Here is a 15,402-nt window from a genome sequence, read left to right as displayed (position 1 = left end):
GAACGACTGGTTGTGATCGGTAGCCTGGAGGAGTAGAGAGGGAGAGGAAGATCCCCACACGATGGACCGATCAAGTTAAGGCAGCAGCCTGCAGCTCGGAAATTAAATCGCTACGTGCAGCGCAGTCAAGGGATAATTGGAGAAGAGTCATTGCTTCCACAAGGGGTCACAATCCTCAGTAATGAGGAATAAGACGCAGAAGAAGGAGATGTACCATGAAACGATGTAATGTATAATATATCACACTAAGGGCGTTTGTGCACTACATGGAATTACATAGAATTTTACCGTCCGGCACGTTAGTTAGCGTTTTAAAACGATGATTGGATTGGATTGGCTTGTGCTTTTGTCCATCTTTCTTCGGATCGGTGCTCTTGATTGGTGCGTGAACACGTTGCGTGTAAATTTCATCACGCTAAACTGTCATAGTCGCTTTAATTTTTCAAAACCAGACTGCCGGACGGTAAAATTACGGGTGGTGCACAAACGCCCTAAGGACACTAGCAAGGTAATGTTAGGGATCTGTAATATATAATAAAAAGGGAAACATTGACTTACAAACTATCACGCCGTTTCGCCTCAGGGATAGGCAGAGAGAATAGAACGCCACTCTGTTTTTGCAAATATTCTTTGCCTCTTTATCTCTTCATGCATATAGCAGGGTCACAACCCTCAGGAATGAAGACAAAGAATAAGAAAATTACTCACAACAAGTTTGGCATCCGCGAGTCCGGCGGAGATGGAAGGAGCCTGCTGCAGGGGCGGCGGGGGCGGCACGGGGGCCGAGGGGGTGCTGCCGGCCGTGCTGCCCGGGGAGCGGGCGGACCCCTTCTCCTCGTCGTACGGATTGGGTGCGTCCAGGATCTAGGATGGTGACGAAACGTTAGAGAATAAACACACACATTCACATACATACTTACCAAACTTATACAAATAAATAACCAAACTTCAATATTACCATGGTCATAACAATTATTAAGAGAGAGATATTATAGACCGCCGCCATAGTGTTGTGGCCAACATATTTGGCTACCCTGCTGGAGGTACCGGGTTCGATTCCCAGGGGAGTCAAGATAAACGTAGGTGATTTTTCACTGTAATATTTATCCAATATTGCCCATTTATCTGAAGCGCAGGGCTGTTAACCTTTTCTTCAAGCATTCAACAATCAAGATAACACTGCTTCTGTACACTCTTCTGCAGTGATCTATGGTGCATAGGGCACTACAGTGACGATGCAGTGCCCTATGCACCATCTGGCGCGAATAAGGTTAAAAAAAGAAGTAGAGATATATTGCAGGGTGTCTCTACCTGTAGGCCTCCGGAGAGGGCCGGATGGGAGAGCAGCGCCCCGCAGACCAGTTCCGAGGGCTGCTGGGGCACGGAGCGGCACAGGACGGCCGCCTGGAGCCCCAGAGCCAGCGCCAGGTGGCACGCGCAGCCCCCCAGCACGTGGTATAGTTGCGTGAACGCGTTCATCTCCTGGAACAACACAATGGAGATTTGTGATTGGCTGTATTCACTGATTTGTCATGAGCAAGATACCACATCGAGCCAGCAAATTCTGTCAAATTTAACCCACCAACATGTCACATAATCTTTGGTTACCAAGACTTTAGAGGTTACTTTGCCAGAAAAACCACAATTCAAACATAAATAATTTAATATGCAGTAAAATGCGTTTGATAAATTATAAACACTCTCTATATCGCCATTATTTTAACATTGGCTTGACGAAAATATCTCTTGGATTTTATTTAACTAAATGTATGCAACGTTATAAAAAATCATCAACTAAATGCTGCTCGTGTCTATCTCCTTTTTATGCCGTACGTTTAACACTGAAAATTAAATGACTTGCCGGCATGATTGCCGACATCCGGTGTTGAAAGAAATAGAGTAGGGGTGGGTGTAATAAACAAAAATTTCAGATCAGATTTTGGTAACCAAAGGGATAACTGCTATTCTATCACTGCGGACAAAAATGTGTCCATCTTCAGCATGTATTTCAACATTAAAAGTACTATTGTGACATACTTTTAATTTAATGAAATATTTTTTCAACAACTGAAGTGTTTCGGATAATCCGCTACCCGGCTAATTCATACCCTGAAAATTTGGAGTGTACTGTACTCACGGATTCGGAGTAGTTTGGCAGCTCCAGCAGCCCAAGGGGGCGCATGAACAGCTGCGGGAGCACCTTGTTGTGGGGGGCGCAGGACAGGGCTCTAGAGGCGTCCTTCCCTGCGTACTTCCGAATCAGCTCCTCGGTGCTGCTGTTTACATTTCTGCAAAATAACACATGTAATGCATGGTTGATTCATTGTGATTTATGAAATATCTAAAGACAATAAGTAGGAAATTTCTGCACATTCTCTATGGTTTTAATGGCCTTAAAATATCATTTAATTTTGGTATATTCTTTTGACCAGCCTGTATTTGAACACTCGAAATATTATGAATACCTTAAATTGTTGGCATCGTAAACCTTCCCATTGACAATAATGAGAGTGTTGCCATCTTTAATCTCATTTTCAATATCACATCTGAAATATAAAAAAGAAAAAATTAATAATCTGTTCCAAAAATAAACACAATTTTTTGCCGGATATAGGATAATCATGCAATTTATTTTTATGTGTTATTTCATCATACACGTAAAAATAAATTACGATTATATGCCCTTGTTGAGTTTTCCAGTCGGGGGCACGTTTTACAATATTTATTTATAAAAATCATATGTTTTATTTTATTTATTATGACATTTAGCAACTTTCACATTTAGGTTTCTATTATATTTTAATGGTTTTATGGATAACGGAAGCAGGTTGTACCGTAGAACGGGGATACTTGAACATTGATGTATTACTTGAGCCCAGTACACAAATAAATTAGATCTGTATTAGGTCTACAATAATAAACGTATCGATATGATTCATTGTTTCCCTGACAGGTGACACTTATTGTCACGATACGTTCATTATTGTAGACCAAATACAGATTTAAATATCTTTTTTGTATGTACTGGGTTCAAGTAACACATCAAAGTTCAAGTAGCCCCGTTCTACGGTACTTTATTTTATAACAATAAAAGTTATTTTGACTAAAAGAGGTATATGTTACGTATTATTTAACCTTTTCTCCGCGTCTTCAATGTATGCGAGCAACACTCATACGCGGCACTGTTTTTAGGGAAACGAAAACATTTTTTTTTAAACCGTACGATATCTGTCAAATTCATAACGTTGCATAAATATGTCAACTGACACCTAAAGTATTTTTTCAAATTATGAAACCATCTTTATTTTGTTTATTTTCAGAGAAATAAATAAATAATAACCTCCCATACTAAAAAACATACCTCTCGGCCGGCGTCATTTTTTGTCATCAATCTGTCGGTCACTGCGTCGATCGTATTTCTCGCACTTGAGAAACTCGACTCGCGGTAACACTAGCTCCACTTATGATTTTACGATTTATTACACTAAGATAACCTTAACACTAGGAAAGTCATTAATTATCAACTAATAGTTTATTCTTTCATGATGCGTATGGAAGCAGGATAGGTGACAAAGGGACACATCACACTCGCAACACATTACTCTTGTCATTTTACGTTGCCCTAACTCGGAGCAGATTTTATATCTACGAAATGGAGTGATTTTTTTTTCTGTAGATGGAATCTGTCGGGTCATGTGTTTTAATAACTCATTTTTGAATGACACTCTGCTTTCCGTATCACATGACGCGCGTGAAGTTGAGGGAATGCTTTAGTAAATTGCGAATATTTATTAATAATTTGGCGGATAACATTTAGTTGAAATTCGGCAAAGACAATATTTTTCGAAGTGACAGATTTAAATAACGTTTATCCATTTAATAAAAACAAATCCATTACATATCCTCTATTTCTTTTTGGGTCAGGTTACGGCTCTCCATTTTTAATAATATAAACTTAAAAAAATATATATCACAAGGCACTAAATTTTCGAACAGTAAAAAACACAATCTTCGTAATATAAATCGGATTTTTTACAAATAAAAACTAAAAAAATATACTGTATTTTTTAAAAAAGTTACGTGACGCGATTTATAATATTTTGCAAAAATAAAAGCTAATGCAAAAAGGACAAAACACTCCTTCACAGGTATTTAGCAAAAGTCTCCGAGAAAATAAAAACAAATAAAGGTAAGTAAGTATTTCGGAAAAAAAGGTACACCGCGAACCGAGATTTAGTATAAAGTAACGGAAAGATTATGCATATACCCTTACTGACGCATAATCCACTTCAAAACTACGAAATTTGCGCGCGCTGCGTAGCAACCAAAAGTTGAACTATTGGGCAATCTCACAGTTCATCGGAGATCTGATTTTTTTAAACTATTTTATAAATGTTTAGGACATATCTCGTAAGATGTCACTTAAAATATGCTGAGGGCTTGTGTTCAAGCAATTTTCGACCAAAAATTGTATGAAATGGTAAAGATATAAGGGCCAAAACTCAGCGTCACCTATAGGTGCCAGCCGCGTATGGGCCTTGTTCGGCAAATCACCTCTAGATGCCAAGCGCGGAGAAAGAGTTAATGTGTTTCTGTGTTTTGGATTTAGTAGTTCTATGTACATATGTCACCATAAAATGCGGTAATTTCAATCTGTGAGAGTAATTCTTAAATGCTCATGTAAGGATAGTTTCAGCGTATACTTGTTTGACTGTCCGGAGTTGTAATTTGTTGAACTTTCACTCTGTGGTCTTCTTCTCCGTCTTAATCCTCATTGCTGAGGGTTGTGACCCTTGCAGAAGCAATGACTCTTCTCCAGTTATCCCTTGACTGCGCTGCACGTAGCGCTCCAACCACTGAGGTGCCTGCTGCTGCCTTAATGCACTCTGTACACTCTGCACTCTGTGGTAGTTGGCCTTTATGTATATTTTGAACAGTGATTCCTTACTTCCTGATGAGTGGTGGGTCGCACACGAGGGTGTGGTCGGGCCAGGCCATCTGCTGCAGGTCGAGGCTCGGAGCTACAGCAGTGGCGGCGCGCAGCCCGTCCAGCGCGCCCAGCAGCGTGCGCAGGGAGCGCAGCGGCCACCACGCGCACGCCACGCGCCGCACCAGCAGGCACAGCAGCACGCACAGCTCGCACAGCACAGTGCCTGCGAGCATTTGCAGCAAGAGATGTATCACCCATACATCAGGTACATTGAGTAAGTAAATAAGTTGTAAATTTCCTAATATTCCAACAGACGTGCCGATAAACAGTGGCGTGCACAGAGAATTAATTAGGGTAGGGAGTAGAGGTAGGTAGTAAGGCAAGCTGGTACTACTTACTAGGGTAAGCAGTAGACATAGGTAGTAAGGTTAGCTGGTTCTACTCACTAGGGTAGGGTAGGTACTGGTTGCGTTTTTATACATCACGCGGGTAAGTTAAGATAGGTACTGCTTTTCAGCCTATATGGAATGCACATAAATCTCTTGGAGGGCCATAAACTCCAAGAGATTATAAAATCTTTTTAACCGTTTGCCTGATTTGCCTATACCTCTTGCAGGCGAAAAAATGGCCTTTGAGGATTTGCCTGTACCTGGTACAGATGGGTGCCTGTACCAGGAAAATCTGTTTGAGATATTTCATTGCCGGGGTCAGCAAAGAAATATGTCAAACAGATTTTCCTGTATAATTTTATGAGATAGTTGAATGTATTCTGGCATGGTGGCTCTATGTGTATGGATTGTAGTGGACTCTGTTGCCCAATTTAGGTATTATTTTTTATATTTCAAACATATCTTCAAATCATATATTTGAAATAAAAAATAACCTGACCTGACCACTTTAAGTATTTGAGATACTTGATCATGCCAAGTTTTCCTCAGCCTTCCTCCACATTTGCCTTATAAATTTGTATTAATGTTCTTTCTTCTATTCGTTGTGTGTTTTTCAATTAATGAATTAGTGACTCCTGGCCTTTTTCTGCTTTTACTAAGCTATTTAGTTGTTGAATTCTTATAATTACCCAAATACACATAAGTATTAAATATGAATTGTTCACGCACCGACAATGTCAGCGTTAAGCAGTGCCCACACGGCGGGCAGGCTGACGCGCTCCTGCACGAGCGGCAGCGCCCGGCGCAGCGTCACGTTGCAGTGGCGCGCCACGAGCGCCACGTGCGACGTCACCAGCTGGCGCGCCAGGTGCCGCACGCCGCTGTCGCGCGATCGCAGCTCCAGGAACAGGAGCCTGTGGACAGCAAACAGCAATCAATTTTTTTTTTCTGTAGTCTCAATCCTGTGGATTGGTCTGCAGCAACAAATGACACCTCCTTCACCATTCCAGTCTTACATGCAAAATCCTCTTCAGCAGTTCATTTTCTACTCTTGTCATAAACATTTAAAATTGAGGATTTAAATGTTTATTACAACTAATCTTGTGTGCTTGGGTATGTACCTAATTCAGAATTTTTAAATTTATTTCTAAAATCACTCATAAACGAGTGGAGGTTAAAAAAAACCTTGTCTGCTTGGGTAGGTACCTAATTTAGGTTATTCAAGTGTTTTTTTCTAACCTTGTCTACTTGGGTAGGTAACTAATTTAGAATTTTTAAACGTTTATTTCTTATCTTGTCTGCTTGGGTGGGTATCTGATTAAGGATTTTCGTTTGATTATTGTTAACTTTGTCTGCATGGGTAGGTACCTAATTTAGGATATTAAAATGTTTATTGCTACTCTTGTTCACTTGGGTAGGTACTTAATTTAGAATTTTCAAATGTTCATATCTTGGGGATAGGATAATGGGATAGATTTCTTTTTAGTTTTGTTTCGCCTTGTTATGACATTTGAAAATGTCACAACAAGGCGAAACAATTGTCATTCATTTTATTTATATGTGTTTTTAATAATAAAATACAATTTAGTAGACTCTAAAAATCAGTGTTTGATTTTAATATTTAATATATAAATTAAAATGGAGTTCTGCAAATTAAATGCCAAATGTATCAATATCAGAACATAGCCCTGACCTCTGGTACTGCAGCAGCAGGTCAATGGTGGGATTGATGTCGTTGTCGGCGTGGTCCTGCGCCTCCTCGGAGCACGCCTTCTCCACGCCCGCCGCCGCCGCGGGCTCCCCGGCGCCCTCCTTGCTCACGCCCGCGCCCCCGCCCGTGCCCTCCGCCAGCGCGCTCAACCGCATCTGCGTCGTCGCGCTGATGTTGCGGATCAGCTGCTTCACCTACACAAACAAATTAAACATTTATTCAATCTCCTTACCATCCATTATTTACTTTGTGTAATACCACTTTTTTAAACACTTATTTGTGATTACCGGTTTCGGAAAATCATTCCATCATCATCATGGAATGATTTTCCGAAACCGGTAGTCACAAATAAGTGTTTAAAAGGATGGTAAGGAGAGTGTTTTATTACCATACCACAAAGTTATCAATATAATGTAATTATAATATACAAACTTTTAATATACAAAAAAATTAAAATAAAAAATTATCTTCATCCCAACATAGAAGAATATGTTCATTGGAAGTCCGAGAAAAAACTATCCACCATATTTTTATTTATTAATTTAGTACACTTTTTTTTAAGGGTTTAGTTACTTTATTGACAATATTTTGGGTTTGTTATAAGTGATCACTTAAACCGGTGTTCCGCAAACTTTTTCTATTCAAGGTACACCAACTAAATTAAGGAATTTCAGAGGTGCATATTTCACATATTATGGTAACATATTGTGTTTAATGCGAAATGTGAGCCTACTTAACTGAGCACAGGCAATCAAAATTTGGAGCAATTGTATAACACAAAACTAGACGTTTTTTCCGCGGCACACCAACTAATCACCACGGTACACCAGTGTGCCACGGCACATACTTTGCGGAACAATGACTTAAACTAGCCAACAAGTCAAAAGCCCTGTAAACACCCAGACTTCCACATTCCCATCGGTCTGAAATAGTTCTTACTGTTTTAAAAAAAGTTATTTAGTGAGTTACATTATACACCTTTACAAATTTATACAAATACTTTGAACAAGATATTTACAAATTGACAAACTAACATTACTAATAAAACTAACCCCACTAGCAGGAATACTAACACTTGAAAGTCAAATGTAAAAAGTGGAAATAAAAAATTACTCGACACTGGCTATAACACCCAAGATGGGTGAAAAGCCATTAAAAAGAAGAAGAAGAAGAAAAAAAAGTTGAATACTGTACCAAGTGGAGTAATGGCACAACATCTAACTTCTCATTATCAGTAAGGTCTTCTTCTGGTTCCTCCGCGTCCCCATCTCCTTCTGAACAATAAAATGTCAAGTTACTTAATAATAAAACCCTTATCCGCACCCCAATGGTGCATAGGGCACTGCGTCATATAAATGCAGTGTTATCTTGATTGTTTACACATGAAGGAAAGGTGATCAGCCCGCCGCTTCAGGTACCAGTCCAGGGTAATATTGAATAAATATGACAGTGAAAAAATCACTTATATTTATTTTACCCCCCTTGGGAATCGAACCCGGGACCTCCAGAACGGTAGCCGAGCGTGCTGACCATTACACTACGGAGGCGGACAAATTACTTAAAGTGGTCCAATAACTAAGTAATCGATACAGCGATGCCTCACATAACGTACTTAATTTGTTCCAGGAGCAAGTTCGTTATGTGAAATGCGTTTTCCTATAACAATACATATTTTTAAAAAATCCTTCTGTAGCAAAAAATATGTTACTGCATCATAAAAAAAGAAACTGGGGTTTTATTTTTGAAATTTTTAGGTCAGACTCAGATTTCGACGACCCCTACGTAAAATACTCTATCTGCAAATCTGTTACTTTACAGGGGAGAGCTTAGAAGAACTTTTTTTAGATGTATTTTTTTAAAATTAATTAACGGTTTTATCTGAAATTCTAAACTAGTATTATACATTCAAATACACGATATAATAATGTATTAAATCGTTCCAAAACTTAATGCTTTGTCAAAATAAAGTAGTAAGCGTTTTAGGAGTTCAGTTCACTTCGAAAATCCGATGTAGATAGCGTCTTATACGCCTGAAAACTAGGCGTAATTTATTTCATTATTTATTTATTTATTTATATTTTAGATAACGGTCAGTTGACAACGTACACCAAATATCTCAAAATTGACGAAAATGTAGTTAGAGCACTTTACGTAGGGCATGTCGATTTAGAAATTTGTCGGGGCTTGCAGGGTCAAATCCTCTTGCTCCATTCTTTGCTTCTTAGAAAACCTCTCCGAGGTTGTCTGTTTCTCCCTCTTGTTCAACATCTGCCGGAAATTGCAGAGATTGGTGTCGGCCTCAGCTGAGTTTGGATAGTGAGTGTTGGTAAACTCCCTCTCCCCATTTGAGCAGGATGGATGTCCTCAATGGCAGCAGTTGACATTGGTTGATTTGATTGCTCCCCATCGTTGTCAGTTGACTCTTCCCTTTGAGCTTCATCACGTTGCTGGACTAGAAGTGCTTGGAGCTCTTCAGTTCTTCTTGGTGTTCTTCAATAAGCTCCTCCAAATCCTCCTCTACAAGTTTGTACAAGTGCGTTTTATTTATTTTTATTTATTTATTTATTGCATAGATGCATACAATTTTTTATTGTTTTTTACTATACGTATTACGGCTCTTTAGGGATGGCTTGTGTTGAGCCGAGATACTTTCATGTTAATACAATTATTATTTTTTTATTATTATTATTTTATTTTTAATTATTGGATTAAATACATTACATATAATAGATACAATAACAATTTATAGTATAAAGGTTTTACAATAAAATAATTACACCTGGACTTTAATTAATTCACTTTCTACCTTGTCCCTTCCAACGAGAAGCAACCATTGTCTGCATCCAATCTTGGAGCGCTTGAGTGGTAAGATAAAATACGATACAGACCGTTGTTTCAAGTGAGGTTCGTTGTGTAAGTCGCGTAATGGAGGAACAGAAAGTTGTGGGTGGCGTTGGTCATGCGAGGCGTTCATTATGTGAGGCATCACCATATATCGGTAGTGTAATGGCAAAGGGGTATATCTGTCAATATTTTCATTTTCTAAGTTTGTTCCACAAAATGTCTAAAATAGTGTATTCCATAATCTAGGGAAAGGATAAAGCTGTAGTCGCAACACTTATTTAGTTTTTTTTAAGATATGTACATATGCCATCCGAAAAAAATATCTAATTTCACAAGTTTGTTTTTACTCTCCTGTAAAATTTGGCCTGAGACAGATATACCCTTTAGATATGCCTTTACACTACCGATATGTATATATGAATAAGACTTTTACTACCAGGAGATGCGTCGGATAGATCATCTTGAGACGACGGGTCCGCCCAGCCCTCATCCCCGCTCATGTCAAGTTCCAATTCATCTTCATCCCTGCAAATAAACTCATATGATATATTTCCCACTAACTGGAGTCGAAATTTTCTCAGACTAATGTGCGGCAAAACGATGTATGCTAGATGTTCGAATCGTGTTATAAGGAAAGAATGATATTGATACAATTAAGAAAGGCGTGTTGAGATGGTTTTGGCCTGAGAATCGAATGAGTGAAGAAAGAATAGTAAAACAAATTTATGAGGGAATTATGGTTGGCAATAGCGGCGAAGGGAGATCAAGTAAAGAAGAGAAAAAATTAATCAAGTATACAGAACTTACTTACTTACTTATAACCCTTATCCGCACCCAATGGTGCATAGGGCACTGAATCGAATTGACGCAGTGTTATCTTGATCATTACTTACATGAAGGCAAGGTGATCACTCTTGCGCTTCAGGAACCAGTCCAGGGTAAAAATTAAATAAATATTACAGTGTAAAATCACTAATATTTATTTTCACCCCCCGTGGGAATCGAACCCGGGACCTCCAGCACGGTAGCACCGACCATTACACCACGGAGGCGGACAGTATACAGTACCTGTATTTTTTTTTTTTTTTTTTCCTCCCTCTCACATTTTTTTGCACCCTGCTTATATATGCAAGGTCATGTTACGGATACGGGATTCTTGCACTTTTGCTTTAGTGCTTTTGGGTATGCATTATCTGGGAGAGAAAAAGAGTACTGTACCTGTATTGCTACTCAAGTACCGTAAAAAACGCAAAAAGTAGATTGATTGCAACATAAAAGGCGCGTACAAGGTAACTACTGTTGTATTATGTATGTACATATGTACTATGTATACGTATGTACTGTTTAACAAATTTCTCGGCTAATACCAACTTTACCAAATTTTAACAGGCCACAGCCCCCAATCAGTTTGGATTTCCGGGGTTCCACTGACCAATATTCTATGAATAAGACTGGGGTCTTTCAAATACCCCCTTTGGTAATTATTAGATACTCAGGATGAGGAAGGCGAGACTCACGCGTCGAGAGGAGTCTTGAGGTGGCGGCGCAGCGTGGAGCGCAGCCCGCCACCCGCCAGGAGGGCCGACACCAGCAGGTCCCTCATGAACCGTCTGCCGGGAGACACTGTTTCAGCTTCGCCACCTGAAACATACGAAAGAATGATGTAATACACCAGCCAACTACACTAATGTGTAAAGGCAACTAGCCGCAACTCAAGTTGCGGCTGTTTGGCTTAACACGGTTTAAAGCATTCTTATAACTGGCCTCTATCATATACAATCATAGATTTTGATCTATCTCATTCTTTTACCAAGATATTCATTATCCAAATAGCCGCAAAATTGTATTGATTTGATACATGTTTTGGCAAAAGGCATCATTTTAAGGTAAGATAAACTTATATTATTTCGAGAAATAAAAATACTTTGTGTTCTGATCCACTCACATTTTTATTTAAGCAACTAGTTTCGGCAACAACCTGTTGCCCTCTTCAGGGTTACATTTATTACTAATTGAATTAAGGAACACATGAGATGTCTTAATAATAACAATTTTTCGGAATTCGCGGACCACATCTTATCTAATAATCATTCGTTCAATTTTGAAGATGGGATAAAAATTTTGCATTGTAATAACAGAACTAGCCAAATTAATAATTTAGAGGTGTTAGAAATAAAAAAAGCGGTTAAACAAAAAAAAAAAAATTCATTAATTCAAAACATAAGATAAACTTGTTTATCTCAAAACGACTGTATTTAACTTGCGGCTATTTGCCTTTGCATATTACATAGTACACTAGCATCCCAAATTTTCAATACTCACCAGAGAACATTGGGAGATTTCAAAACGCAGCAGACTTTTATTAAATATTTTGGTTGAGTTGACTGAACATCTATAATTGACAACATTTTGAGTGTGTCCAAACACTTGTTCACAAATCTGGATTATCTCCAACTATAGGAGTTATTTTTCATATTATTTTTTGACATCTCAACATAGATGAAGAAGAATACTGAAGTCTGGGCATTTACGGGACTCACAACTTTTACAAAATTTTTACATTTCAATTTTAACTATAGTCAATAAAAGTAACATTTAGAAATATTCACATTTTTGCGATTTTTGAATCACATTTTTTTATTTTTTTTTAAACCCTCATCCGCACCCCAATGGTGCATAGGGCACTGTGTCTTATAAACGCAGTGTTATCATGATCGTTTTACACATGAAAGAAAGTTGATCAGCCCCCCGCTTCAGGTACCAGTCCATGGTAATATTGAATAAATATTACAGTCTCCGTAGTGTAATGGTCAGCACGCTCGGCTACCGTTCTGGAGGTCCCGAGTTCGATTCCCAAGGGGGGTAAAAATAAACATTTTTATATGGTGTACAAAATACATATCACCGTTGCAATTGGAAGTTTTTAGCACTGTAAGGGAAAGGTTAAATTGGATTAGCTTCTAAGGGAAGTGACTGACCGGAGCCATTTTGTCGTAACGTAACACGTTACGATGCGAGCATTCAGGCAGTCAGTACAGCGAGCCGAGCGCTCCATCCATAGTTTCGGATGCTCGCTGATGCTCGCTGTGAGCGATGTCACGACTTTACGTTACGACGAAAAGCTCCGATCAGTCACCAACCTAAGAGTTATTATAATAGACAAAGTGATTTGACCTTTGGGGAGGAGGGAGGAGAGCAGGCGCGCCCTCTCGGCGGGCGTGGGCAGCAGCACGGGCCAGGCGCGCCGCAGCGTCTTCTGCGCGGCCGCCCGCGCCGCGCCTGCGCCCGAGCCCGCCAGCGCGCACACGGCCGCGCGCACGCCGCCCGCCCAGCCGCGCGCCTCCTCGGCGCAGCACTCCGCCATCACGCCCTCCAGCTGGAAATTTTAATCGTGAAGATTTGAATAGCTGAAAAGACATTAGCTAATAAACTAACAAAAGCTAATAAAGACATTTGAGATAAACTAGAAATCATGCAATTGCTGACTAGAGTTTTTGAATGGTATTACACACAGTGAAGGATGAATGATTAGGGTTTTTGATTGGTATTACACAAAGTGTCCGCCTCTGTAGTGTAATGGTCAGCACGCTCGGCTAAAGTCCCGGGTTCGATTCCCAGGAGGGGGATCAAATAAATATAGGTGATTTTTTCACTCAAATACTTATTCAATATTACCCTGCTGATCACCTTTCCTTCATGAGTTAACGATCAAGATAACACTGCGTTTATATGATGCAGTGCCCTATGCACCATTGGGGTGCAGGTAAGGGTTTGATTGAACGATGTGAACGATGAATGATTAGTGTTTTTAATGGTATCAGAGAAAGTAAACAATGAATGATTTAGAGTTTTAGAGTTGTATTACACAATGTGAACGGATGAATGATTAGACTTTTGGAACGGTTCTACACAAAGTGAACGATGAATGATAAGGAGTGTTCTTATAAAATTAATCGGGTATTCACTATACATATTGGCGATAGACAGTGTCTAAAATGTTTTTTCACAATTTAAATTTAACTAACTCACTAACCATCACGCCTCTCCGCAGAGGTAGGCAGAGAGAATAGAATGCCACACTATTCTGTCTTAGCAAACATTCTTCGCCACTTTATTATTATTTTATAACTTAGAATTAATACTCTGTGATCTGTGATCAAGTAACTACGTTTTTCATACAAAAGCAATCTTTTAGTGAGTCTAAGAGAGCTAGGTATTCATACATCACACAACACATAGAATATTTAGAACCTCAAAACATTATTTTTCCCAATACCTGCAAGCGGAGCAAGTTGAGGGTAGCGACAGCCACACACTCGCTCTCCTGCGCAGACAGGTTGGACGGGGGCAGGGAGGTCGGGGCCCCCGGCGCCCCGGGGCCCTGCGACAGCCACAAGAGCCTCTCCAACTGCCTGAAAGCACAACTGGCATTGAAAAGATACTTATCTAAACCAAAATAAGAGAGAACTCTTTTAAAGTAAATAAAATAAAGCTTAGCGAGTCGAAGAGGTACTAGGCAAAAATCTATATTTGCAGTATTTTTACATAATGCAAACTATGCCTTGTTCTCTCTGATTCCATGTCTTCACATGTTAGCCAATGCTTTTGAAAGTATGGATTTATTTAATATGTTGTATGTTTATGTATGTAATGGGCTTGCGTGCCTCAGTGATTCACCAGGCTATGGCGGTAGTCTAACTACCAGAAGGGTCTCCCATGCCAAGCAGGTTGGTGAAGAGAGGCCAGACAAAGCGGGAAACAAGGTTGAGTCGACCTGTTGAGGGGTCCTCGGACCTCAGGCCTCGGGTGCGCAGGGCCAATCACTCTGCCTCCCTAAACCCTTTGATTACGATAAGTCCACGAAATGCCTCGGACACCGGCTTCTCTGGCACCCCCCGACCCGGCTGTGGTATTAGGACTGCGCTCACTAAACGGCTCCTATCCAACAATTCATCTTTCCGCATTGGAACGTACAATGTGCGGACAATGCAGGTCCACGGAAAAGATATTCACGCGACTCGTATCATGGATGACTACAAGTTAGATATCCTAGGACTGAGCGAGTCGCGATGGAAAGGATCTGGAAAGAGGTTGTTGGATAGTCACATGTGTCTGCACTCCGGCCAAGAACGATATCACCGTCAAGGGGTGGCAATTCTCCTTTCAGAAAGAGCAGCAAAGTGCTTGCTTAGTTGGGAACCAATTTCTGAAAGGCTTATACGCGTCACCCTCCAAACGGCCGATAGTTCTGTCACTGTCCTACAGTGCTACGCGCCTACCGAAATTGCAGATGCCCAAACAAAAGATGCCTTCTACGACTCTCTCCATGCGGTCATCGCCTCTCTCCCAAGAAGAACCCGCGTGGTAGTATTGGGAGATTTTAACGCGAGAGTCGGAACAGACCCATCACTTGCCCCAACGGTGATGGGAAGGCACGGCTATGGGCAAGCCAATGGCAATGGAGAAAGACTGGTCGAGTTCGCTAGTATTAACGACCTTGTCATTGGCGGTACGCTATTTCCCCATAA

At 40.1% G+C, this 15,402-nt stretch overlaps 1 protein-coding gene across 1 annotated transcript in view; it reads right to left on the bottom strand.

Moving 5' to 3' along the window:
• HERC2 (E3 ubiquitin-protein ligase HERC2) overlaps nt 1–15,402 on the bottom strand; it is a 109,473-nt gene that overhangs the window by 72,819 nt on the left and 21,252 nt on the right. The window contains exons 17-28 of the mRNA XM_088269954.1: nt 14,151–14,286; nt 13,049–13,250; nt 11,392–11,515; nt 10,311–10,399; nt 8,225–8,304; nt 7,013–7,224; nt 6,049–6,233; nt 4,949–5,153; nt 2,466–2,546; nt 2,138–2,288; nt 1,312–1,482; nt 709–864 (exon numbers count right to left, since the gene is read on the bottom strand). Of these exons, the coding sequence (XP_088126080.1) occupies nt 709–864; nt 1,312–1,482; nt 2,138–2,288; nt 2,466–2,546; nt 4,949–5,153; nt 6,049–6,233; nt 7,013–7,224; nt 8,225–8,304; nt 10,311–10,399; nt 11,392–11,515; nt 13,049–13,250; nt 14,151–14,286 (1,792 nt within the window). The remainder of the gene's footprint in view (nt 1–708; nt 865–1,311; nt 1,483–2,137; nt 2,289–2,465; nt 2,547–4,948; nt 5,154–6,048; nt 6,234–7,012; nt 7,225–8,224; nt 8,305–10,310; nt 10,400–11,391; nt 11,516–13,048; nt 13,251–14,150; nt 14,287–15,402) is intronic.

Source organism: Brachycentrus maculatus, unplaced genomic scaffold, assembly GCF_059751285.1.
Source record: "Brachycentrus maculatus isolate JH-2025_06_01 unplaced genomic scaffold, ASM5975128v1 h1tg000368l, whole genome shotgun sequence".
Taxonomy (NCBI): domain Eukaryota; kingdom Metazoa; phylum Arthropoda; class Insecta; order Trichoptera; family Brachycentridae; genus Brachycentrus; species Brachycentrus maculatus.
The sequence above is the reverse complement of the archived record's forward strand: the minus strand, read 5'-3'. Positions and strand labels throughout refer to the sequence as shown.